Consider the following 27,693-nt stretch of genomic DNA (forward strand, 5'->3'; position numbering starts at 1 on the left):
TTGGATTTTTTTTTTCTCCTTTATTCTCGTTGTCAGACAGACACCCCACGAGCAGAACAGGAATAAACAAGGATATTTTCAAATGATCCGTGCTTAATTAATTTTTTGTGCTTATGTGTTGGGGGAAAATAGTAGCTAAATTTTTCATGCGGGGAACATTTATTCTTTGCAATTGTAATGCTTTTGCTTTTAACTTTACTTTGGCATTCTCTTTTTGTTTTGATTTTCCATGCAATAACAGTAGCCAAAACCAAATAAAGTACACACTCAGGAGCAATGTCTTTTCAAAGTGGATATAATAAGCAAGAAGGAAATAGATCAAAGACATTAGGACACACTGAAGAAAATATGAAACAGATTTAGTTTCTTAACAAAATTGAAAAACTACAAAACGGTTTCTCCAATCTGCAGCAAAATTCTCAAGAGCTCTTCACAATGGAAACAAAGCCTCAAGTCTCAACAGTTAAAATGCAATATGCTAAAACTCGTTTTGTTAACCTATATACTCCATAATAACTGCACCCAGTAACCTGTTTAAACGAGTTTCTGCATAAACTTCTTCTATAAAAGAAAAGTAAAAACCATAGTTTTTTTCTTAAATCAAAATCAACTTATGAATAAAGTAATTTATAGAAGTTCACCTATCTAAACTTTTAATTGTAAGTTATACATAATAATTTTGACTCATGAAAAAAAAATTGTTTCAGAAAAACTAATGCAAAAACTGGTCCAAACAAGTGAATAAAAAATTTCACGAGCTTTCCCAATCTAGAGTTTCATCAATCCAAGCTAACTCATCAAAAGAACTGTCCACAGGGGGAAGGACAGTGGCTTCCCCATGTTCCACATTCCACATAAAACCACCTTTGAAGTCATTGTCCAAGAAATTATGAAACTCATTATCAAGCAGAATTCCCCTTTTCTCTGCTTCATCCAAATAGAAACCATCATATCCAAACAATGATGCCATAACTGGCTCCTCCAGCAAAAGTTGTGTTGAATTATCTTCACTGTTGACTGGTTCCACTTCCACATCAGTGCCTCCTCCTTCACCAACCTTTTCCACATTGAAATTTTCTTTGACTGAATCATTCAGATCACTAACATCTAGTGAAGCTTTTGTAGTGCAGACATCAAGCACTGACGATGGAGATGCATGAAACAACACTTCTTTGGAACTGTCAAAAGCCACTGCATCCCTTTTTCTCGACCTTTCAAACTCATTCTTCTTTCTCTCATAAGCCATGGCAGCCTCTTGTTCGGTATCAAATGTACCAAGCCACACTCTCACCCCTTGAATAGGGTCTCTGATTTCTGCTACATACTTCCCCCATTTCCTACGTTGAACACCTTTGTACACGCTTGATGGTTTCCTCATCCTCCCACTTGAAAAATCGATTGGACTTGCTTTCATCTTTTCACTGTTTACATCTTGTGATGAATTCTCTTCTTGTAACTTGCTTTGCATGCATGGAAGCAAGATTTCCTTCACAACCCGCTTGGAGCAACCACTTACCTCATAGCCATTTCTCAACAACTTATCATCATCTTCTTCTTCTTCTTCTTCTTCTTGACTTGAGTAATCTGTAGCATCAGGGTCAGTGTACACAATTCTAATTTTCCTTGATGTTTTTACGTTTTTTGCTTTGGCTGGAACCTTCTCTTTTCCTCTCTTACATTCCATTCCTTTTTGTCGAATTTCTCTTGGAATGCCTGATATTTTTTTAACAAATATCCTTCACCGAAACTTCACCAAAGGTAATAATACTATTCAAGTATAGTAAAATCACTATTAGCAGTATTCTAAACCAGAACCAAAAAGAAGCAAAACACAAAAAGTAAATAAAACATAAAACAACAGAATGACCAAGAATTTGTAGTACAGAAGCCAAAAGTGGCACAATAACTATGAATAACTCTTACTTGTATCAACTATAAGAGCCCCAAAGCATTGAAACCCAAAAACATAAGTCCTGCATTAAAGGGGTAAAGAAATGAACATTTCTGAGTGAAAAATGATACGAAAAAAAAAACGTAAAACCTGTCAGACACCAAATTACAGATACCAAGGTGAACTCACATACCCTTTTGATCTTTTAATCTCAGGTAAAAAAGTTATCACTGATGGAGTGAGCAGAGCTGCATGCAAAGGCGAAAACTCAAGGAAGCACAGAGCACAGAGAAACTGGTTCAAAGCAGATATTGAGATTCATGCCGTTTTGTGCAGAAAGCATTTACTATAGAGTGTGGAGGGGGAAGTGAAGGGGACGTAGAAACAAATGTTGTAATAAATAAGCAGCGTTTGAAAGTCTAAGGTAACCAAAAAGTAACATACCAATGAGTCTATATTATATTTTTGTTTGGAAGTTGTGAATTTTGTTTGTTGTGGATACAACAAGGAAACCAAAGAAGCAGCTTCTGATGACATGCTGGAAAGTAACTGATGTTGAATTTGACTCCACAATGATGCTCAAAATCTTGTTTCTCTTTCTCTCACCCAACGCTCTCTCTTCGCCTTTTCACCGTTCACTTCAACTTACATCTTTTCAAATGATTGAAACATATAACAAAATTATGTAAAAAAAATTAAATATGTTTTTATTCTTGAGTGAAAAATAGAATTAGTGTATTTTTAAAATTTTAATATAATTTAATTTTTTTATTTCAGAAATATTTTAATTTAGTTTTTTTAACTAAATTTTATTAAGTTTATTTAATATTTTATAATAATATTTGAGTTATTTATATTGTTTAACACAATTTTTCTTTAATGTTAATTAAAAAACTCGTTAAACTTAAAATAAATTTAACAAATTTAATTAAAATAATTCACACAATTCTAAAAACAAATAACTAAATTAAATCAAAATTTTAAAGAAAAACTAATTTCAACTTAGAAAATGTTTTTTAACAATTTCTTTTTTGTAATTTTTTTTACAATTTTCACATATGGCTTTTAATTGATTTGTTTAAAATATCTTTTCAAAATAAATTTAAATGGGTCAATAAAATAATTACATATTATTTTTTAAGTTGTTATGGAAAGTTATTAAAATATTATTGTCATTTCAATTCTTAATAAGACTGTTTAACCCTTATATAAAATTAATTATTTCTTTTACATTGACATAGTTCATTAGAATTTTTAAGGTTTTGTTTTAAATAGAAAATTTTCAACAAAATCAAAGCAAATCAATTTCCAACACATGTCACTAAGACATTTTTTATAGTTTATATTAAATGCTAAGTTTTCTTTTTTCTTAAGAAATAAATTGATTTAAAAAAAAGTTATTAGTGTAAATATAAGCATCAATGTAATTCATTTTGAAATAAATTAAAAAGTCATTAATATTTTATTAAAAACTGTGAGTGTTAATTAATTTGGTTTTGTTGAAGATTGAAACTTCAGCTACTTTGTAACGTTAGTGAGTAGAAAACAAAGTATGTATTTATTTTCTAACCTTTTAGATGAAATCATAGAAAATGAGAAAAAGGAAAACAAATTGGTGGGTCCAGTCAATACAAATTCCTTCTTTCTTCTTTTCTCTTTCTGGTTTTCTCTGTTTTTCTGGTTTTCTCTGTTTTTCTTTTGTTGACGACTCAGCTTTAAGATTTGCGAAAAGGAAGGTTACATTTGCAGAACTGTAACTGAAATCCGTTTATCAAACTTTAATTTAATTCATGTTAAAATTTGGTCTAAAAACATTAAATATTTTATCATGTCTATGTTTTCCATTAATTAGGATCTGTTGTGTTTGGTGTGATTTCGAGGTGCTAAAGTTAATCATTTTTATATTCATTAAGATGGATGGTCAAATTTATTTAATATTTTTATTTATATATTATTGTTTTTTAAATTATTCCCTAGGCTATTTTGGCTAAAACTATTTTAAATATTAAAGATTGAAAAATATTTATTTTAACAATTTTTTTTAATAACTTTTTTACAAGCTCGTGAACTTACATGTGCGTTTTAAATATTTTTTTAAATAAATTTAAACGGATCAATAAATTTAATAAAATAGTAATAGTGACTTATTGTTAAAAAGTTCGAAGTGGTCCCAACTTCTAAAAAACCGAGTTAAGTTAATTCTTTTTTGTTACGGTATCAAAATTTTAAGGGTGCAGTTGCCTCCTTAGCCAAAACTTAATGAGTTGTCCTCTTTTTCTCATACGTGGCACACTGAGGCAATATAACGTATCAATTTTGAATTTAAAAAAAACAAATTGCTTGTCACATCAGCTTTATCTTCTACCTCCAAAAATGTTAGAGCCACAAATCGCCCTCGTCAACACCTCAGACCACCGCTAAGGCTACCAATTTCTTCCCAACAACCAGATCACATTTTCCTCCTCCATGTGTCACTCCAACCAAACCAAAAAACCACCATCATCTTTTCCACCAGACTTTCAAAAAAACTCAAAAAACAAAATGGCGAAACCCAAATCGTAGAGACCTAAAGAAAACCAAATCGCAGAGACCTAAAGAAACCCAAATCGCAGAGACCTAAAGAAACCCAAATCACATAGACCTAAAGAAACCCAAATCTCCTCCTTCTAAACCTGCAAGAAACCGCAGAGACCTAAAAAGCACAAATCGAGCCTCATCCATAGCCACCTAAAACCTCCGAAAACCAAATTCCAGAAAACTCTAAACAAAACTTTGGATGACTTACCCAAGCACACATTTTCCTATTTTCTGCGCTCCTCAAAGACTACTTCTAATGAACCACGAATGTGACTTTATTTTCTACCATATATGTATTGTGAATTAATTATATAATTAACAAGGCCATAAGAAATGTTATCGATACAGTAAGGATGGTCAATAAATGTCAATCACGGTCAATCACGGTCAATAAATCTCTCTTTTGAGGGACCAAAAGAGGTATTAAGCCAAAATTATAATACTTTTACAACAATTATATTAAATAAACCTCCCGATTTAGTTCACACTTCTTACCTCCAAAATATCCATAATAACCTTCTCAAAATCTGCAGCTATACACATTACATAAAAACAGAAAGAATCTTTTACCAAGATTATGTTCCAAAATTTAAAACCAAAACCCTACACCTCCTAAGAGCCACTTCTCTCGACTAAAATCCTCTCTCGCGCCTTCCTCCCCAAACCCTCCTTCACTATGTGATTCCTTCCTCCCTTCGTGCATCTCATCTTGCGCAACTCCCTCTTTCATCTCATATCAATCTCGTGCCTCCATTGTGACTCTTTCTCGCTACATTTCGAAGTCATCCCTCGCCATCTCTATGTTGCGCTCATCTTTGGCAGGCTGTTTGTCGTTTGTCGCGGTGTTGTTCTTTCTCATCCTTTGTAAATCGCGTTTGTGCTGGTGGTGTGGTGGTGTTTGGATCTCGTCTCTGCATGCACTAAATGTTGGTCTTTCTTTCTATGCTTGTTTCCATTCTCGTTTCCATTGAATGTTGTTGCATGTATTGTCGTTTGCATTGAATTTTAGTGCATGTATATATGGATTGAAGTAGAAATTGGATTGAATTGTATGATTGAATTATATGTAAAGCGTATGCATGTCATTTGTTTGGATTTATGTGAAATTCCAGTTTGATTGGCGTGAATGGAGGCTTAGATACCTTAATCGAACTTCACGATTAAGGTCTCGTCAGTGTTTGAAAACTAGTTAAGGTCTCGGTCGCATTTTTAAAAACGACAAGGCCTTAACCGGCGTTCGAATGTAAGTTAAACTCACGTCATGCTTCAAATTGTGATAAAACCTCAACTAACGCCAATGAAGCCTTAACCAAACTTTGAAGTTCAGTTAAAGATTTTTAACTTAAAACTCGCTTCGAACGAAGTCTTTTAAGCTCCAGCACAACACACTGGGACACCACACCACCACTGGGGCCACCAACGAGCATAGGGACCACTACCAGAATGAATACAAGTAAAAACAAAAACAAACAAGAACAAAGAAGAAAAAAGTATGTTGAGTGTGTTTTGAAAATGAGGGGAATGTATAATGAATTTATTATATTGATAGGTGAAAAAGGAAACAATGATTAATGCATCATTAACTATTATTAATTCTCGCAAAAACGGTGCAAGCGGAAGAGTATTCATGTAATTATGAGAGCGAATTAGGAGGTATAGGGAGAAGGGTTCGTTTCAGTTTAGTTAATCTTAAATTTACTAAATAAGAAAAAAAAATTAATTTTACTCAGGGAAGGTAATATGAAACTTAATTTCTACTACATCATTTTTATAATTATTATAGTTTATCATCATAGATTTCCTAGAAAGTAATTTTTTTACATAAACTAAAAATAACAATAATAAAATATTAATTAGTTTACTGAAAACTATTTAAAAGTAATAATTAATTTTTGGTTCAAGATAACAACATCAACGAATTTGGGAATTCTTCCTACTTTAATTCGGTTTAACTACTACTATTATAAGGTAATGTTCATATTAAATGTCTAAAATTTAAGAAATAGTTAGAAAATGTATAGTCTGATAAACTTTTTATTATTAGCTCAAATTCATTGCATTGATCTGATTTTTAAACAATAAGAGATAATAAAAGTTACTCAGATAACTAAATAGTGTCATTAATTTCTTTATTTTATAATTGATGTCACTAAAATATCGTAAGAATAAATAAGGTCATGTCCCTAAAAAAATATGAACACTCAAATATTTAATGAATTTGTATTAAAGACAAATAAAAATTTATATTTGCTAAAGACAAATAATCTTCTTATTTAATTAAAAATTATATTTATTTTTCAAATAAATTATTTTTGAAAAAACTATCAGTTTTAAAAATATTTATTTTAAGTTTAAACAAGCTAGTTAAATTGACTATATCTGCAAAAAAAAATATTGAATAAAAATATTGAAAATAAGAGGAAAAACATTTTCCATGGAGTGAAACGAGTCGTTTAGATCTCACAAAAGCATCGTCTTCGTCTTCTTTTCTTCTTCTTCTTCCTTTTGTTTAGGTTTCGCAGAGCTTCCTTCAGCGTCCTTCTCCGACCCATTTACCTGTATTTCACTCTTTCAAGCACAACTACACCATACAGTCCTTTCAAGTTTGAAATTGGAACTCGTTGAATCGTATCGTATCGTATTGTATCCTATCATCATATCGCGTCGCACGATATCTCGGTTCCTTTGCTTCTTTCTGAATTCCCATTGATCGATCGTAATTGAGAGATGGTAAAAGCGAGGGACAGAACCGAGGATTTCAAAGATACCGTGCGCCGCACCGCTCACTCTTTGGGCTATGACGAGGTTCGCCATTCACAATTTTGCGATCTTTATTATTCAAATCGTTAATTTTTCTAGTGTGTGAAAATGCTACATTTGGGTTTGGGTAAATAGGGTTTATGAACACGTGTTGATTGTAATTGGTTATTGATTTGAGCATTGAATGGTTTCTAATCTCACTGTGATGGAATTCGCTTGGCAGGCTAAAGTAGCGTCTATTATGGCATCTTTCATCATCCATAAACCGCCGCAAAGGTCTCCGTTTTCCAAAGCCGCATTGAAGACGGTAAACTCGGCTTTCAAATTGTTCTTTTCAGTGAGCTAGATTAATTTATTCATGGTTGTAGTTATGTGCTGTGCTAATTTTATGTGATGTTAACTTTTTTTCTTGGTCTTTGTTTTTAGCTGGAGAGTATTGGAGAGCTCGATCAGTTTTTGTTGAAGCACAGAAAGGACTACACGGATCTGCATCGCACCACAGAAAAGGAAAGAGATAGCATCGAGCATGAAGTAAGCTGGGATTCTGGTTTTAAGAGTATTCTGGTGTCATGTTTGATGATTGGAAAATAGTACTTATTGGCAATAGTGTGGTGTTTCTCCTTAGGCTTGATTTCATACTTGTTGTTGGCTGGCATTGATGATTTAGAGCTTTCTCACCACTGTGCTGTACATGATAAGACATGAGTTAGTTTACTTGAGCAGCCTTGCGATTTGGTCGGTGAAGTCTGTTCCTTTATACATGTTGTCTAAGGGAAGAAACATCCAATAGAAAGAGAAATTACCAATAGCAAGAAACTGATGAAGAAGCGAGTGATAGAATAGATTAGGATATATATGTTTGGGACTAACGTGTTATTCGTTTATGGTTCCCTCTTAGGCTGGTATTAATTTTATTTTTCATTGCTAGCACTATCATTATTTAATCACATTGGTTCTCTCATTTTTATTTCCTTCCGTAGGGGTTCTCACACATCAGTGCATAGTTGAATTTTCAAAGGCTGTTTTTTTTTTTTTGTATTTGCTGTTCACACCATTCTTTCAAAGTTCACAGCTCAAAACAATATATAGATAGAACTTATTTTAAGCCTGCCAAGCAATTTGGTCTTTACCTGCGTATATAATTTTTATTAGCCTTTTCTGTGTTTTTGAGTCAAAGAATGATATCTCAATCGTATAGCATCAGTTTTGCTTATCACTTACTATAATATTGTAATTAATTTGGTGCAGGTTAGTACTTTTATTAAAACATGCCAGGAACAAATTGATATTCTTAAGAATAGTATAAATCAAGAAGAGGAAACTTCCAAAGGTTGGCTTGGCATTGCGACTACAAAATCTAATGCCGACGTGATTGCCCACAAACATGGGGTGGTGAGGACATCTTGTGCTTGTTGATTTTTCAGTTATTAGTTACGTATGTGGGTTGAGCAGTTGTATGATCCCTTATGCCAGAATGTATGCTTGATAATGTTATCTGAATACTAACAAGTTCATGAATTGAGATGGCTATTTACTTTTTTGTATGCTAACGTTTACTTGGGGCCAATTTTAGGTTCTAATTTTAAGTGAGAGACTCCATACAGTCACTGCACAGTTTGATCAGCTAAGAGCTGTACGCTTCCAGGATGCTATTAATAAAGCAATACCACGGAGAAAACTTAACCGTGTAACCAGAAAAGATTCTGCAGAAACCTCAAAACCAGATGGCATGGACCTCAGAGAACCTGAAGAGTTACGTGCTGAGCCTCTACGAGTTCAGCAACAACTCTTGGACGATGAAACACGTGCCCTGCAGGTGTAAAAATCAAATTCTTTATGAATTTCTGTAGGTCTTATTCTGTCGTTTGTTTAATTGAAGATTTTAGATTCTTGTGACTAACCCTTTGCCATTGTTTCTTTTCCTGTAGGTGGAATTGACTAATCTTCTCGATACAGTTCAAGAAACCGAAACTAAGATGGTGGAAATGTCTGCACTAAATCACCTCATGTCTACTCATGTTTTGCAGCAAGCTCAGCAAATTGAGCATCTTTATGAGCAGGTTAGATAACATATCATATTTTTCCCCCCTGTTTTCTTGTTTTTTGGGAACACATGAAGGCTGCCATCTATCATGTCTATACTGCCCACCCCCCGTCATTAACCCACCTTCCAAGTATAGCCAAGTAATGTGAAACTGGAATTAGTGTAGAACAGGAATGGAAATAGGTCACGTATATAAAAATAGGATTTGGTATATTGATTCATCTCAAATTCAAGGCTAAATCTGCAAATCTTAGTAATCAGCTATCTTAATAGTATGCAAAACTTGTTGTCCCTATAATAATAAGTGACTAAAATCTTGAAACAAATTTATCAAAAATAACCCCCAATAGGCAAGAACTCCAAGAAAACTAAAATTTCCGTAATTACAATGAATAGTCAATATTTTATACACCTAATAATGCTGATATCCACATTTTGTGTTTTAATTAAAATCGTTAAGGTATAATATTTTTCACAGGTAGTGCACCACAGTGCTTGTAATTTGTTTTATTCTGCTTAAAAATAGTTGCATTTCCAATTTCTAAGAAATATAATCGTGCTTCTGCTGGCTTTTACAGGCTATTGAAGCCACTAAGAATGTTGAGCTCGGTAACAAAGAACTCTCACAGGCCATTCAGCGGAATAGCAGCAGCAGGACATTTCTTTTACTGTTTCTATTTGTGCTTACTTTTTCAATCCTCTTTCTTGATTGGTATAGTTAAATGCATTTGGTTTTCTGCTAGCACAGTGAATCTTCTTATAGAAACTCTGCCCTCTCTCGCTTTTCCCTATTGCTGTCAATATCTGTTTTTACCCCAAGGAAGGCATCTTTTTCTAGATGCGATGTATTTGGTTATTGGAGAAATAATTTTAGTGATCAATTTATGAAGGGAATTACAAAAGGAGACCTCCCTACTGTTTTGTAGGAAGAGAGAGAATGATGAATATTTTATTTGGTTTGTAAATTTGGAGAGATAAAAGGAAAGTGAGGGATAAAAAATTATTGTTTCTTTTCGTTTAAATCAATCAATCTGCCGGACATCTTAAAGAATTCTTAACTGAACCTGTTATATAACTGTTCAAAATGTTTAAAACTGAAGGTATCGTTGCTTGACACATGAAAAGATATGAATTGAATTAATGTCCATACTACTGTAGAAACTACGTAAATATAGTGACTATCATTTGTTATTCTCCATATACTTCCTAATAAAATGGAAGGATTGTTAATTTATAACTGTTTCCTTAAAGATAATGTTAATTAAAAGTGTTACTATTAATTGAAGAATCTACAATTTCTTCTAGGACCAATTAACAAAAAGAAAAACAAATGATAATTTAATTTGATATTAAAAAAGCTCAATATGTAAAATAAATTGACCATGAAAAAAATCACCAGTATTATGTTAAATAGTTGAGAGATTATTCCACTTCACAACAATGAACATAAAAAAAACTTTTTTTTCGATATGAAAACTAGATGTCACCATCATAACCATATTTTCAAATAACAAAGTATATGTTGAATATGAGGCCAAAAATACAATTATCATTTCTTTAGGAGGAAACAAAATGTACAAGATATTGTTGTACTGGAAACTTAAATCAAGTTTTTTTTTTTTTATTGACGAAGTCAACAACCACAAAAACTTAATTTCACTCGGTATTTTCCATATCATTTCCATGGCGTACAATTTTTCCAACTCAATTCTCAGAATTAAGCTAGGTTCATTTTCAACTGCACAAATGTGAGCATGGTCTCTAACTCATGGTTCATCACACAGAGCACCTACAACCTGAAAATGAACCACCCAAATGTCATTGAATAGAAGTTTCCTTTAAAACAGAAAAAACTATTACAAATGTTGCTTCAAAAATCTTTTATGGTTTCATAATGTTCATTATACGGGTATTTTTAAATTTAATAAAAATAAACGAAAGATAACAATTAATGTCTACCATCTCTATAAGCCTGATAGTATATTAGTCTATCATAATATTGACTGTTGCACAAATACCAACCTCTACGAGTCTAAATCCTTAACTGGGTTGTTTGCAATGTTCTTCTATTGTGTCTTTAAAATACATTGATTTTAATATTTATTAAAAATATTTTTAATATATTTTAAAATATCAAATAAGTATATTTTGAAAACACAGCAAAAGAATAATACTATAAACTCAGTAGAAAATCTAAATTCAACTTCTATACATAATAAATAAATAAAAAAATTCAGAAATTACACAGTTGTTTCACAAGAAATCTCAACCAAATACAACAGTGACAGAGACACAAATAATAATAAACAGAAGTACATACATAAATATTTAATTGCTTACTTACACTTATAGGACAAAATTTGGGGTAACTGAACTCAACTCCCTGTAATAGGTCTTCGTTTCACCACCAAATCATCAGCTGAATAGTAATCAGCTATGAGCCGGTACATATATGACGGGTTGTGCCCTCCCCTGAGAAGTAATTTCCAGTCAGGTGAGTGCAGAAAAGGAAACCGATTAGGACACTAATTTTCTGTGGTCAATGACAAAAAAAAGGAAGTTTTTCCGATCAATTTGAGTCTAACTTACGTGTCAGTAATAAATAGACTAACAAATTTTGGCGGCACATAATCAAAGGTTGGATTGACAACATGAAGAGAACCAGCACCGCTTGCAGAGTCCATGCAATCTGAGAATTCCCCAAAGTCAAGTAGCTCAGACGGGGATCTCAGTTCATTAAGAAGGACTTCAGGATTGTGTGGATACAAAGGACACAACTGTCAACAAAATATAGCAATTTTCAGCAAATGCCAAAAAGTGTTGGAAACTGAGATGGTGAGGGAGATCATAAACTATTTTTTAAATGGCATCAAAGTTTCCTTAAAAGCAATTAATGGAAAGCATGGGGGTATAGTACATTATTAGTAATATTATCACAACTTGGACTTTGAACTTAATATCAGTAATATTATCAAAGTTTCCTTAATAAAAGCAATTAATGGAAAGCATCGGGGTATAGTACATTATTACTAATATTAATGGAGAAAACTATTTCATTATCATCAAACAAATTATTTTCAAATTTTCAGAATTACAAATTCTCTCATTAGGGATAAATACACTGTGCAGTCAACAGAAGTATAATTAAAGATCTTCTAAAAATTGATTGACGCTCAGTACCTTCATTTTCAGATAATGCAAATTTTTTTAAGAGAGAACTTCTCCAAAACTAGTAGATATGGAATAATTACGGTCCATATTATACATTAGAAATTAGACCACATCAGAATAAAAAATTCAGTAACATCATTTTAAACTAATGGCTAAAAAAATTACAAGCTATTTAGTTTAGATGTATATTTCAAAGGTTTTGTATTTATACAAATACATTACCAAATCCCAAGTCATCCAAAGATTTTGTATTCATCTCTTCCTCAATACCCTTCTGATGAATAAGTTGTCTAAATAGCCAAAACAGGGACTAACATGTATTTGAACATTATGGATTGACCGTTCATAGCTTGTAAACTATTTCTATCATCCATTTTGGGTTAAAGAACAAAAAGATGCAGAAGTTAAAACTAGTGTCATGGATCCATATAATTTTTTACTTAAACTCATTATACTTCTTTTGCCTGATATTTGGTTCACAAGAATTGTTTGGCTATTCATTTTGAAACTTCGGTGAAACAAATTCAAAATGGACCATGATACTATAACAACTTTTTGACAATAGACTATGTGTCACTATTTTATTGGTCTGTATATTTGAAACAAACCAATCACGAACTACCACATAAGCGGTTGTAAAAAAGTTGTCAAAAAAAGTTATTAAAAAAACATTTTCCATTCAAAATACTACATTGACTATGTATTCTTTTTATTATGATATTCCAATTTATAAATGTATAGGCTGTATGTATTATCCAATCCATTAACAACTGATACAAGTATAAGTTTAAAGGAAAAAGGGCAAAGTGGGAGTTCAGTAAGGTGTGTGAACGGAAGAAGTGGAAACCTATCTTGTGGGGTCCACCAGCACACACCCAATGATTGGGATCTTAGCAGAATTGCTGAGTGGCAGGTGAGCTGGAGGTGGGATCAGGTGACGAATATTTTTTTGTTTTGAAGAGAGAGAAGGGGAGAATATAGAGGGGAGGTGAGCACGTGTTGGAGGGAGGACAAAAGGTGGAATTTGGGACTTTGGTCATTGTATCACGATTAGTGAGTGGTTCTTCCCCTCTATAATGTTTGGACAGAGTGAGCAAAAATACACGAATTTCTTTTATCTCTTCTACTTTGTACTGATTGCTATCAACAACTAATTCTCGAGTCCATATGTGCAAAAAATAATTCGTATTCTCTGCCTCACCCAAGAATTTCACAATAACCTGTCATCCTCTTTCCAAGTTAAACAGAACAGGAAAGGAAGTAAATTATAGAAACATCAGAAGTCAAAAGCATTCCTGTTTCCTAAGAACATGCCAGATGTGAGGGCACAAAGTTATTACATGTTAAGAACTGACCTTGTGACTCCCAGCAAGTACAACAAATGGAACAGCATGCCTTTGAGCTGCAAGTGCAACCATATTTAACCCAACTGGGGCAATAACTCCACCATTAGCCATGACAGCATGAGCTCCAACTATGACCTATAAAATGGCACGTTCAAATCAACTTAACGTCAGTACAGGAGTCTTAATTGATTCCAAAATGTATGCCAGGATTTTTAGATACCATGTTCACTCGGGAAATCAATGCAAAAACGGCAGAATCAGAAATTACTGTGGTCTGTAAGCCTCTGGCAGCCAATTCTTTTGCAAGGATATGTCCTTGGTATCTGATTGCACACACAGTCGACATTAAATGGTCTAATGGAATATTTAAACAACTTTATTAATAGTAAATCACGATCATTCAATGCAAATGTTGGATAGCCAGTACTACAAACCTTGGGGCACCTTCAGCAACAAAGACCTTAAATGATCTTTGCTTTTCCTTCGCAGCATAAAGAAATTCCAAAACTGTTTTTGAGCTGCCTAACGTTAAAATTACCTCACTGAAAAACATGCAAATATCAGTGGAAGAGATAAGAAAAAACAATACAAGACTTGACTCTGTCTAAACAAGAAAAAAAATCCTAATATCAAGACATGATAGCTAAAATCAAAAGAAGAACCATTGCCTTGGTTATTTTAAGATACCAAGAATATCAGAAAAAAATAAAAATATATAAGGAAAATGTATGGACCAGTAGTGTAGATTAAGAAGGGGTTATTTTAACCAGTAGTGTAGATTACTGGTTATTTTAACCAGTAATGTATGCATTGCCTGTAATACAATGGTTATAAATAACAACTAACGCCTTAGTTTGTAATTATTCATCAGAACATCTAGAAATAGTTATAATGTACTTTTTGCTGTTAAGGCTTTAATTAAGAATAGTCGACTAAGGAAATAAAATCTTTCAATGCTCCATTAAGAGAATAACTCTTGGATATCGGAACCCTTTATACAAATACCCATTTACACCAGAACAAGTCTTGGGATTGCTCCCGAATAAAATAGCAAGACTACTGGAGCATTGTCCACTCAAAATATGGTCTGTAAATATATAAAAGTTTCGATGCAAGTTATTCGGAGTCACAGAACAATTCGGATTTTGTAAAGCATGTATAATATGTTTTCAGACAAGTAATTTAAAGTATCTAAACATAAATAATATATATTTAGATTATTTTCATGGGAAACAAACTTGTGGTGAATGTGCTCCACTGCCTGCTCAGCTATTTGTTCATAGCAAGTAGATATGTCTTGAATTAGTTCATTAACTGCTTCAATGACATCATGTTTCAACTTCCTAACTCTTGAACCTTTCTCAATAGCTGCAGAAAAGGAAAACAAAAAGACATGCAATTAAACACCAAAACAAAAACAAATATTTCATCATCAAATGTCACACAAGAAGGAAACGGTATTATAAATTATTCACAGCGATTAACAAATAAACAAACAGTAAAAAATCAATCAAGTATTCTAATATCTTAAAAAATTTGAGAAAATGAGAATATTTTACGCATCAGCCAAAAGCATAAAAAATAACAAAATCATTAGTCTAGCATGGACTTTTGCATTCAAAAGGAAGAAATAAAAACAAAATTGACTACTTTATTGCATTTAACCATGACTAACCAAAACCCTTTTTTTATTAAGAAGCAAAAGAAAAATATCTTGAAAATATTACAGAAGTTATAAAAATCTCAATAGTCAAGTGTCATCCTCACATCTACTTCTCCCGTCAGATTCACCCCCAGAGGAAGATGTGTGGGGAGCGGCAACTGAATCAGACGTATCCTCTAGAAGAGTTTGTAATGACGGCGGACGTAATGTACTTCTAGCAGCAGCTGCTACAGCAGCAGCAGATAATACAGGGTTTTCGTCTCGCTCCTCATCATCTTCTTCGTCACTTGCAGCTGATACCCCCAAACCAGCCATAGCAGCTGTTGCAAGGGAAAGATCCTCTTCCCTTATAATGTGCAGAACACGCCTCACAATATTTCCCACGGCTAGCTCTGCAATCACATACAGTACATGTCATGAAAGGCAAACAATAGATCAATCTTAATATTTGCCAAATCACAATAGACTTCTGCAAGTGACTGATAGGGGCACAAATATATTTCCTTGACTTTGAGAACAAGGACCTCCTCTGACTAAATAAAAAACAAATTTGATTTTTGGCCACCTTCTTCCATTCATGATGGTGGCATTTAAACTAATTACAATGGCCAGTCATTGGCTCTCCACCATGGTAACAACAGGAAAAGGTATCTGCAACATGCAAAATGGAATAAAAGGTAATTGACAGCTGTAACAAACTTCTCTACTGACACCTAATGAGTCATGCACCGTCAATCCAAATCCTTCAGGTGGTTTTGCTTCCTTGATCTTCTATTCGGCCTAGTCATGCACCTAATGAGTATGCACCATCAATACAAAGTGCATCCATAGAATTTGGGTTAGGATCCGACTCAATCTCAAAAGCTAGTTTATGGAATGAGTGTTACCTCGCACTTACACTACTTATCGGTATGACTGGTGAATGTAGGATCTCCAAATACTCCTCTCACACCAATGACTAGACATATCAAATGTCAATTTTGCAGAATTGGACATCTGCGAGCGGCCTAATATCGGTCGGTCAAACTACAACCATTTAGGATAGGTTTCAATCCAACCTTAGTATTCGGATTTGAGACTAATTCAACTAAAAGGCTGGTTTATGGAACAAGGTTGTTCTCACTTATATATATTACATCTCTAACATGCATATTTATAGTTATAAAAACATTATAAAAAACAATAATCTTAACATACCAACAGGATTGGCAGCAATAAGCTGCTCCCCAATAGCCCTTACTGCATGAATCAGAGCTGTGGCCTGGTTTGTGTGTGGCACCCGCTGCTGTGATATCACAGACCGGAGCAACTCTGCTGTGAGCTTTGCTGTGGCCTGTGAACCTTCAATTTTACTAGCATCACTCAGCAAAATAAATAAATAAGAAATCACAAATAAACAATATATAAATAATAAATCAAACTCGCATACAGAAAATCACAAAAACAGCTCATAATCATCAAAAGTCACATGATGGCTCCTAATGCACCATTCATTGAACTCAAAAAGTATGAGAGGAGTAAGCGATTACCGTTTCTTGAGCTTGTTCACAAAATCATTGACAAGGGTCTGAACGTCCGGCATTTTGGGCAAACTCGACCTGAAAATAACAATACTGATAATAAGAAAAGGATGAAAGGGTTTTACTTTATGAAATACAGATAAAAGGGTAACCTAAAGTACAATTACAATGTCAAGGGTTTTGAATTGAAATTGGAACAGGGATTTTTGCGACAAAATATTAGAGACTGAAAGAAAAAGAGTATTGAATTTGATTCCGAGCAGTGTCCGCCGAACCCAGATTCTCTGCAGTCGAATTCACAAGTAAGTTAATTGTAACAGTTGGATAAAAATCCACGGATCACAAGTGTATAACATAAATCACACTTCTAATATGCATCCGAAATCATAACCGTTGATCTTCAGTCAAGGGTGTAGTTCAGAATAAGATGTAGTGAACCCAGTTTCTCTTGGGCTTTTTCATTTCATTAGTTGAATCCAATAGTCCAGGTCCGGATCCAAATACCCATCATAAAAATGTAATGGTTTAATTATAAAAATGTAATGGTTTTAATTATGTTTTAATTATGTTTTAATTATGTTTTAATTACGTTTAATACCCATCATTACGATTTACTTTCAAATTCATCTTCCATTTCAAAAACTCAAATAGCACCATGTAGAAATTGAAGTTAAGTGTACCATTTTAAAACTATCAGTTTTATCTTTTCAATAAGTTTCACTTCTATCATTTTTCTTTAATTTAATTTGTTTTCCATCTTGTATTAAATCTTCTTTCACTTGCATTCTTCTTCTTTTTTCTACCTTCTATATGATAATACTCTATCTATTTACAATATTAGAAACACGCTATTACTTTTGTTTTGGTCATACAGTGTGTAAAAAGAAAAAGAAAGTTGTGTAGTGGGTGATGTTTTAGGAACCCACATTAAGTAGAGAGAGAGTAATTATTTGAAATTATGGATGAAATTATTTAGAACATGAAAGTGAGATTTGAAATGTAGTTAACACAGTGTGTTTTATTAATAAATTATGTGTTGATGTTTCTTATTTTTTTAATAATTATTTAAGTATCATATTAATTTTAAATGATAAAAATTAATTTAATAATTTTTTATTAAAAGCATAAAATAAAGAAAAAATTAATAAAGTAAATTTTAGAACGTGTTTTAAAACAATAAATTTGTGAGTGGTATTAAATATTTTGCAATAACGTAAAATAATTTAAATCAAAAAAATTATATTTATTGAGTTAATTTGGTAATATTGAAGTGACATTATGAAAAAAAAAATCTAAAGAAAAGAGGAAGTTTTGAGAAAATGCCATGTTAACGAGGAAATCAAAGAAATTTAATTTGAAAAATGAATAATTTAAAAAAAATAAATTAAATTAATTTTTGACGGCTTACTTGAGAATTAACATTTTAATTATCATTAAAATTTAATTAGAATTTGTTATGTTAATTTTTTTGTAAACTGCATTAGTAATTAGTACTTAAATATATGAGTACGATATTATGTGTAATGGTTTTCAATTTTTTTGTTATAATTTTTTTACATATAATATTAATTTTACATGATAAAAGTTGTTTCAAAAATTTAATAATTCATTAGTAATAAGTTATTGAATAAAAAACAATAAGAAACTAAAATTTTGAAATGTGTTAATATATATATATATATATATATATATATATATATATATATGTGTGTGATTATTAATGAGGGTCACAACACTAATCATATAAGGAATTCATATCACACTCAATTAAAAACCTCAAGACAATAGGTTAAAGGGTCTTATCCCTTATATAGTATTTCATTTTTTTCATTTTTATCTACTATGGGACTCAGACTCATACTTGAATTCTCAACAATCTTTCTCTCAATGGTGAGTCATTTCTATATCAGTACAATCCTTTATATAGTTGGACTTAGATCTCATTTGTTTTTCCAATGAACTCCTCCCTTAATAAACCTAACAATCTAGTTGGGACATTATTGGATAGGTAAACTTTAAAGAAATGATTTGATGGGTAAACCTAATGCTTAGGGTCTGTTGTTAGGACATTTAAGACCTGTTTAGCTAATTAGTTCACTACAATCTAGTTGGTATCATGTCACATCTGAAGTATATGTTTTTGGATATAATGAACCAAGTCACCACCCAAAAGAACTGATTGGTATCGAATTTGAAGGATAAACATGTTTTCAAATCAATTTTAGTGTCAAAGATACAAGTTGGATAGTTTGAATGGGTCTTGGATGCATCTAGACCAAATTTTGAAGTTTCTAAACTTCTCGTGTGGCATTCAACGGTGCTCAAGCGCCAAATTGCCAAAAAGCCAAGAGCTTTGGCGCTCAGCTAACCAAGGGGGCGTCCAAGCGCCAATTTTGCGCGAAGAATGGCGCTCACTTGCAAGGGTGTGTCGCTATTGTTTGAAACTTAAGCTTGTTGTAAAGGGTTTAGATACACTTTTAATGTATGTATGTTAAAAAAACTATATAGATTTTTGTGATAGAGTTATGAAGTTCTTGTGAATGAAAATGATGAAAGTGTATTCAATTTAAATATGTGGGGAAGGGGGTTCCATGGGGAATATCCTTGTGTTGTGCTTGTGTTATGTATGGTTGTAGAAGATTTGAAATGAAGGGAATTTTTTTACTTCAATAACTATCCAACCTCAAGTAAAGAGGGAAGGTTATTTAGTGAAGAGTAACATAAGGTCCTTAGTCTCGAGTCAGTTTGACCATAGGTGTTTGACGAACTAATCTTGTGTTGTAGTTTAGGTGATATGTTGTTTCACTACACATGCGCAGGTACACATGCGCAGGTCCCTAATAGTTTGACACTGATACATGTATCCGACTAGTCAAGTCTCTCTCTCTCTCTCTCTCTCTCTCTCTCTCTCTCTCTCTCTCTCTCTCTCTCTCTCTCTCTCTCTCTCTCTCTCTCTCTCTCTCTCTCTCTCTCTCTCTCTCTATATATATATATATATATATATATATATATATATATATATATATATATATATATATACACACACACACACACACACACACACACACACACACATATGTATGTATATAAATTTGTACTTGGTTTTTTATGGACTTGATATTGAAATTATTATGTTTATAATTTGAATGAATTGTGTGTTTGATTCTTTTAAAATTAGCTTACTATGTTGCTTGTGTTTGTTTGTTATGTTGCTTGTGTTTGTTTGTTGATTTTTTTCTCTTTGACAATGATACTCTGATTGACGTGAATATAGGAAGATATTTCAGTGGAGCATCTACTTGGTGAGGAAGGATTTGATGTTTATATAGAGTATTTAAGTTTATTGTTGATGTTTTTTTTTAACTTCTAGTTAATTTGAAAATATTATTAATAATATATAATATTTTGTATATAAAGTTTGAATTATAATTATAGTTTTGAACTGTAATCATATTTTATATGTACTAGTTAAATGTTTTTGATTATTAAAGGCATGATACTTTCTTTTATATAGTATTAAAACTATAATTTGGGATGTGGTATTTAGAAACACATTTTAAATTATTATAAATAAATCTGTTTTAAATGGTACAACCTAAAATATATTTAAACAATTTAAAAACATTTATAAATTGTATAATTTGTAATACATATCTGAATTTAAAATATATTTTAGATAATGCAATTACAGACATGTTTATAAATTTTGCAATCTAGAAAATCAAAGTATTGACATTTTAAACATTTTTAACACCTCCACAGTGGTGCAGAAAGAAACTATGGAGTGAAAAAAGCAATTGTCTTAATAAGCCACCTAACTTAAACATTAACGAACAACTTAACAATATAATACACTCTTCCATGTAATTTTCTTTATCTGCTTCTCCATTTCTTTTTATTAGTGCTTTAATTATATTAAAGACTTATAAATGTTAATTATGTTTTTAAAATTTTAAGTGAAATATAGATTTAAATAAATGTTTATAAATTTTTCAATCATTTCATAAATGAATTTATTTGGATGAAATTATCATTCAAAAAATTCTATGTATAATGTGTTAAAAAAGTGGATAAGTTGAATTAGATGTAAAAATATAAAGAATTTTCCGAGGTTGGTGCAATCCATAAAAATTAAATCAACAAATTTTTACTATTTTGAATTAATTCAGTGTTTATATTTTCTAAATAAAATTTATCACATCAAAATTAAAAATACTAGTAGTGAATGAATTTATATATCACTTTTAAGAAACAAGTAACAAAAATAAAAATTTGACTAGAAAAACATTACCAATAATACGTTATTGTTGTGAATTTAAATAAATAAAAATGTTTTTTAATAATAACAAAAATATATTCTTTCTCATGATATTTTTTTGGCTAATAATATCTGTATCTAAACACACTTTTTTTATCCATATAAATACAAAATGCATAGGAGAACCGTATCTTATTTTTTAATGAACTTATAATTTAATTCACAATGGAAAAAATATACAGAATTATATATGTTTTGGTTATGTAATCAAAATTAATTGGTTACCAAGTCACGTGTGTCTTAAAGATTCAAATATTTGTTTTTGTCATCGTTTGTTCTAAAATCTTGTTTGATCAACTATAGAAAGTAGTTTGATGTCAAAGTCAGTAAAAGTTCAAGAGTTCTAATAATAAATGTCTATTAATTATCTTCACATTTCTCTTTACCTCAAACTTGTATTTATAGGTTTTTGGAATGAACTTCAATGGTCCAATTGGTACTAATCATGTTTCGTTATAAGTTAATCAATATCAAGTTTAATTATTTTGAAGGGTGACCATTTGATCAGGAGGTTACAACCGTTCGGTCTCAAAATAGTCATCGTAGTCATATTTATGGAGTGGTTGACTGTTTTAACCGTCCAATATAAGGATAACTAGATGATTATACTATACAATATACGAGTTTTTCATTAAAAATAACGTGGATTAATAAAATTAACCGCATGTATGTAATATTTCAATTATAGAAGATCTTAAACATCAATTTTGATATATGAAGACAAACCAAAATCTTAATGTTATCTTATTTATAAATAAAGACCATGATCCATTTTATAACTATTTTCAATCATATTTTAAATTTTAATAATTTTAATTCAACTTTTCCTCAAATTAGAATATTATGTTATGGTATTCACACATCTTTACATAATAATTATGTTTTTAATCGTAAACTTAATATTATATTACTTTGTAATTTTAGCTAATGGAATAATTATCTTTCATAACAATTATCTCCTTAATTGTAAATTTAATATTAACATATCAATTTATAATTTTAATTAATAAATAATTATCTTAATACATTTAAATAATATATATATATATGATACAAAAAATCAACATCTCATTCTTGTTTTCTCTATTTGTTATTATTGCAATTCTTGCAATATGGTCAAGACTATGTCGTATTTTTTTGTTGATTAGGTTTTCCTTTCCAAAATTGATTAGTTCGAAGTAAATTAAAAACTGACATGCATATAAAAACAAACTTAATTGCTTTAAAAAAAAGTTTAAAGTGGTGTAGTAATGAAAACTTAATTACTTTATTTGGTGTTGGTGTTTGAATATATGTTTTTCTTTTCAGTGATGTGTTGGAATTGTCCCAACGTGGAAAAATGTTTGCGACATCTTTTGGTCAAATCAACGTCGAGGATGGCCATGTATTTAAGTCCACTTTCGTGGCTCATGTGTTTCTTCCTGTTCTGTTTCTCTGTGGAAATTTTCAGCCAACCACATCAACTAGATTTTTTTCCACCTTCTTCTCACTATCTTTCTTCTTATTCTTCTTCTTCTTCTCTATATCTGTAAACAATACTTTCCACACCTAACGGCATAATCTTTCATATTATTTCACCTTTTCAAATTCTTTTTCAAAATTTGAAAAATTATAAAATTTTAAAAAGGTTAAAATAATTTTTTAATGTCATAAAACAGTATTTATAGAACGTGGATGTGATTTAATTAAGGATTATTTATAATTTTTATTTTTAAATTATAATGTGATTTTTATTTTTGTCTTATTTCAAATTTTGAGATTTTTGTATTGTTAGATCTCTGTGGTAAAAATATGTATATACAGACGCATCATTCAACTAATTACATTAAATACAGTTCACAAGTTTTTCTTTTAATGTTAAAAAAAATCAGATTTTTTGGATCAGAGAATTCCTTATACTATTAATGTGTTGAAAATTATGTTAATGGGTCCACTTTGGAATCATTGAATAAGCATCCAACGCAACAGTTTTCAACTTTCTCTTCAACCACCATATTCACGCGCCACCACCCGTTTTAGATTTTAAATTAAGTTATATAAGTTTTTTATTTTATGAATTTCAATATTTTTAGAAGTGTTTTATTACTTTCTTTTATTTATTGAGTATTTTTAAAAAAATTATTTTTAATCAAATTATTTTATTTACTTTTTCGTATAAAGTAATTGTTACATTGTTTAAACATTTTTATTAATTATTTTTATGTATTAAAAGATATAAAATTTTATATTTTTTATCAAATGAAATTATGATTAATATAAATAATTTTGTTATTTTCATTAAAAATATGTTATATAAAAAGAGGTGTCGGTTGTGATTGTTATTTGTGATAATTTCTTAATGGATTAAAAAATTAATAAAAATAAGACAACGTTTTTATAAAAGGTTAACATCTTATATACTTTTAATTATAATGATAAAAACTGTTATAAATTAACTCTAATAATATATATATGATGAGTAAAAATAATCTCAAATTTATTAATATATATAAACAATTAGAAAAAAATAAAACATGTTATATTGTTTTATTTCAAGTTCGTGAAATAGTATATCGAGAGGTATTATTAAAATTAATAAGCATATATCAAAGGTATTATTTATTTTGGAACATGAAATTTTGTTATGGTTTTATTTAAAAGATGACTCAGATAATGAAAAGAATAAAAAATATTTAAATTATCTTAAGATTTGAGTTATTTAGTGATATTGTGAGAATTAATCACTAAATATATATATATATATATATATATATATATATATATATATATATATATATATATATATATATATATATATATATATATATATATATTATTGGTTTTGAAGTATAAAATTTTGTTATTATTTTGTTTTTAAAATATGTCTCAAAAAGTAAAAACAAAAAATAATATTTAAACTATCTTAAACTTTGATTTTTAATAAAAATATTTTTAACATTTTGTTAATTAAAATAATAAAAATTATTATATATTAACTCTAATACTGTCAGACCCATTAAAAATCTACCTTAAACTCAGGTGAGTGGAAGACAAGTGTCGAGGAAGGAGAACTGGAAAACAGAAAGTGGAAGACAGGTGTGAGCAGTGGAGTGGGCGTTCGCTAATGGCGGTAGGAGTAAAATTATGGGTTTTCAAAAGTTCACGCCACTTCTTCATGCTTACCTTCTTTTCCAAATTTCTGAAACCATTTTTTCCTCATTCTCTCTAAAAAGATCTTACTTCTCTCTAAGAAATTCTCATTTTTCTTTCCTCTGATCACCACTCAGGCACCATTTCTACTTTCCCGACATCGAAGGCGTCCGTTTGAATCGATCAGTTTCGGATTATGGACTAGTAAGTTCATCTCTCTCAGTCAAGTGGTTTTTATGTGCATGCAAGCCTAGTTTTGGTTGCTTGAATTGATCACCTTTCCATATTTAATTCTGATAGTGTGTTGGTCCTTTACTCTGGTATAGTTTTGAAATCGGTGAGCTTTAAGGGTAGAAGAAACCATAGTGGTGAACCTGTATTCTGCCTCGGTGAACGTTCGATCACGCTTAGAGGTAAGGGAAGCTTATATAATTTGATTAAGATTCTTGTTTTGAATGAATGTACGTTCGTTGATTTCTGAACGAATATGAAGTATGATTGTTGATATGTTTTTGATTGTATGAAGTGTGAATATTTACTATGATTTGGATGTATGAATGTATGAAGATAGATGTTGAGAAATGTATTCATAAGATTATGAATTCTAAGTCTAGAGTTTTATGTGAAAATTGATGTTCGTCACTGAAGATCTTTAACCGTTGGGTTTTCCTGTAGACTCGATTAGAACTAGATTCTTTCATTTGGAAAGAATTCCAGTTGAGGACCGAGCGTCTTCATTCAGTAATATCTGTATATAAGGGTTCAACCAAGGATATTCGTTCCTTGGTGTTTAATGATAAACTTAAGTATATCTATATGTATTTGTATATTTCGTTCGTTCGTAAACACTATTTAAATGGTATCTATTATATTTATCAAGCCTTTCTTCTATAAGTTTAGTAGTGATCGGTCTTACACCAAGCGCTCGTACTAAGTAGTGCTCGGTCTTACACCAAGCGCTCGTACTGAGTAGTGCTCGGTATTACACCAAGCGCTCGTACTGAGTAAGTGCTCGGTCTTACACCAGACGCTAGTTCTCATTTCCGTAATCTATCTTTATAATAAGAGCGTTCGTCCAAATTCAATAGTGTTCGCTCTTTACAGTGCCCGGTTTTCGACTGGCATTCGGTTTCCTTGATGTTTAACTCATTAAGAAGCTAAGTATTTATTGGCGTTCGGTTTCTTCATATGATTCCGTCAAGTGCTATTATTTGATGTCCTACAATATCTGTCTTAATTGGTTTCGGCCTAGAGTCTTAGTACTCGGCCTAGGCTTTACGGTGTTCGGTTTGAACTCTCAAGATTCAGTTCATTAAATTGGCTCACTTGGTAAACAACATTCGATTATATTAGTCTCCGAGAAGTATTATTATATTCGGTCCTTTTCACAACTAGTGAGTAACTCTCTCAATTTGATTATGTTTGAGTTGGAGACATCTCGGCCTCACTCCAAGTGTTCGGTCTTGTTCTGGATTAAAAACTAATGTTCGGTATTTGGTATCCTACAGGATCTTTATTCAAATTGGTTAAGTTGAAGTTTTAATGATGAAAGACGATGGAATATGATATGGATGAAATGACTTTGATTATGAAAGAGTATTCCGGGGAGGAATATCTCATGAATGTATATTGGAATTGGTAAAGTATGAATGTGGGCACTCTAAGCTAGCGGATCATCCTGATATTCCATGATTACTTGTTCTCACATAGAGAAGGGTAAGTCATGTGTGGGAATGACAGGAGGTCCTAGTCCTTATGGTTAATTTGGACAGATAGGACTAACCTCGGGTGATAACTGTTGAGGGTATCCCAGTTACTACATCACCCGGGTGCACGAAAGTCGTAGCTACACAGAATTGATACAGTCCGGACAGTAAGAGTCTAGTATTAGGCTTTGCATGAAGGAGTTAATGATTTATCTTGTTTAGTTGATTGTGTGAAATATATGCTGATACATGAATTAAATTACATAAGCTTACCCTATTTTCATGTCTTGTCCGTTTTGTACGTTCGGTTATTGTCCTGTCGCAATGATCATCCGTGTGGATGTGAGCAGAAGCAGAATAGCTGCTGGAAGAAGCGCTAGAAGAAGAAAGTTTGGTCGAGGTAGAAGTTAAGACTGAATAGTAGAACCGTTCGGTCAGTAGTCAGTTTAATTGTACGATGACCGTTCGATCATCTTTTAACTTTTTCTTTTGTATGACCGTTCGGTATAGGCCTTTTGTAAACCGTTCGGTCTAGATTGCTTATTCGTACAGTTTTAACTTTCTCGTTATTCTGTAAGACTGTTCGGCCATAAGCGTACGTCCTATATTTTGTAAGATTGATATGTAGTATTATTAACATGTGATTATTCTATTATATAGTTTTATACAGTATTTTTGGGATGTTATAAATACAATTTATATTAGTCAAAATAATCTTAAATTTCTTAATATATATTTCTTAATATATATTTCTTAATATATATATATATATATATATATATATATATATATATATATATATATATATATATATATATATATATATATATAAAAGCGGTTAAAAAAAACAATAAACCAAAATAATACATGTTATATAATTACAAAAATTAAATATTAAAAATACAAATATTATTTTTAAAAAATAATAAAAATTTAATTAAAAAAATCTAAATTATCGAGACTTTTGAAATTTCATTAATCATTTAATCATGGAATAAATAAAAGTAAACCAACTCCTGAACAATATTATTATTTTCAATGATAACATTCAAAAATTTTGTACATACCATATTTTTATAAATGATCTACTAAAGAAATTCTAACAAAACGGTAACACGTGTTATAAAGCGATGTACTTTCTAAAGATGGTAAAATTGTGTTGCTTTTTAGTCTCAATCTTACATTTAACAAAAAAATTTACTCTCTATTTACCTTTCAGAACTTATTATATAATAAGAAAAAAATATATGCATTCGTATTCTTAGTCAAAGTCTGGCAAATGCAATAAATTGGTGATGCAATAATTGATGCAGCAGGCTGATATTGACGGGAAGTTAACTTATTTTGAGAGAATTATTACTCTATCTGTAACAACTGATGCTGTAATAATTGAACTATCACAATAGGGTGATAGTTTAAAGTAATTCAACTTATTTATTAGAAAAGTGTAAGAGAATTTATTTTTAATTTAAATTTAATTAATTTTTTAATACTTCTAAGATAACTCACCACATTTTTAATTTTATTTTTTACCATAAATTAACTAAACGAATTGTTTTGCATTAGAA

General features: G+C 31.0%; 3 protein-coding genes across 3 annotated transcripts; 1 reads left to right on the top strand and 2 right to left on the bottom strand.

The window, feature by feature from the left end:
- Window positions 1-344: 344 nt before the first annotated feature.
- Window positions 345-2,451, bottom strand: LOC124829632 (uncharacterized). The gene is made up of 2 exons (XM_047303179.2): window positions 2,085-2,451; window positions 345-1,973 (listed from the first exon to the last, which is right to left on the bottom strand). Exon 2 carries the CDS (start codon window positions 1,682-1,684, stop codon window positions 752-754), a length of 933 nt encoding a protein of 310 aa, XP_047159135.1. The 5' UTR covers window positions 1,685-1,973; window positions 2,085-2,451; the 3' UTR covers window positions 345-751.
- A 4,466-nt stretch (window positions 2,452-6,917) lies between these two features.
- On the top strand, window positions 6,918-10,017 carry SYP81 (syntaxin of plants 81). Its single transcript, XM_047303175.2, has 7 exons — window positions 6,918-7,273; window positions 7,452-7,535; window positions 7,655-7,759; window positions 8,477-8,620; window positions 8,802-9,044; window positions 9,157-9,288; window positions 9,851-10,017. The coding sequence occupies exons 1-7, from the start codon at window positions 7,196-7,198 to the stop codon at window positions 9,992-9,994; spliced, it is 930 nt and encodes a 309-aa protein (XP_047159131.2). The 5' UTR covers window positions 6,918-7,195; the 3' UTR covers window positions 9,995-10,017.
- Window positions 10,018-10,801: 784 nt separating this feature from the next.
- LOC124829633 (uncharacterized) lies at window positions 10,802-17,297 on the bottom strand. Its single transcript, XM_088114390.1, has 11 exons — window positions 17,140-17,297; window positions 16,982-17,050; window positions 16,650-16,804; window positions 15,557-15,844; window positions 15,028-15,157; window positions 14,224-14,331; window positions 14,010-14,112; window positions 13,799-13,924; window positions 11,862-12,049; window positions 11,617-11,744; window positions 10,802-11,068 (listed from the first exon to the last, which is right to left on the bottom strand). Exons 2-10 carry the CDS (start codon window positions 17,032-17,034, stop codon window positions 11,648-11,650), a joined length of 1,248 nt encoding a protein of 415 aa, XP_087970516.1. The 5' UTR covers window positions 17,035-17,050; window positions 17,140-17,297; the 3' UTR covers window positions 10,802-11,068; window positions 11,617-11,647.
- Between the last annotated feature and the right edge of the window lie 10,396 nt (window positions 17,298-27,693).

This window comes from Vigna umbellata, chromosome 4, assembly GCF_029865625.1.
Source record: "Vigna umbellata cultivar VRB3 chromosome 4, Vumbellata_1.0, whole genome shotgun sequence".
In the NCBI taxonomy this organism is placed as follows: Eukaryota; Viridiplantae; Streptophyta; class Magnoliopsida; order Fabales; family Fabaceae; genus Vigna; species Vigna umbellata.

Coding starts and splice junctions, on each gene's coding strand:
- LOC124829632 (XM_047303179.2), bottom strand. CDS start 1,684: ATGGAATGTAAGAGAGGAAAAGAGAAGGTTCCAGCCAAAGCAAAAAAC.
- SYP81 (XM_047303175.2), top strand. CDS start 7,196: ATGGTAAAAGCGAGGGACAGAACCGAGGATTTCAAAGATACCGTGCGC. Junction 8,621..8,801: donor TTGCCCACAAACATGGGGTG/GTGAGGACATCT, acceptor GGCCAATTTTAG/GTTCTAATTTTAAGTGAGAG. Junction 9,289..9,850: donor TTGAGCATCTTTATGAGCAG/GTTAGATAACAT, acceptor TGGCTTTTACAG/GCTATTGAAGCCACTAAGAA.
- LOC124829633 (XM_088114390.1), bottom strand. CDS start 17,034: ATGCCGGACGTTCAGACCCTTGTCAATGATTTTGTGAACAAGCTCAAG. Junction 13,925..14,009: donor TGATTTCCCGAGTGAACATG/GTATCTAAAAAT, acceptor GCCATTTTATAG/GTCATAGTTGGAGCTCATGC. Junction 12,050..13,798: donor TACTTGCTGGGAGTCACAAG/GTCAGTTCTTAA, acceptor TTTTGTTGACAG/TTGTGTCCTTTGTATCCACA.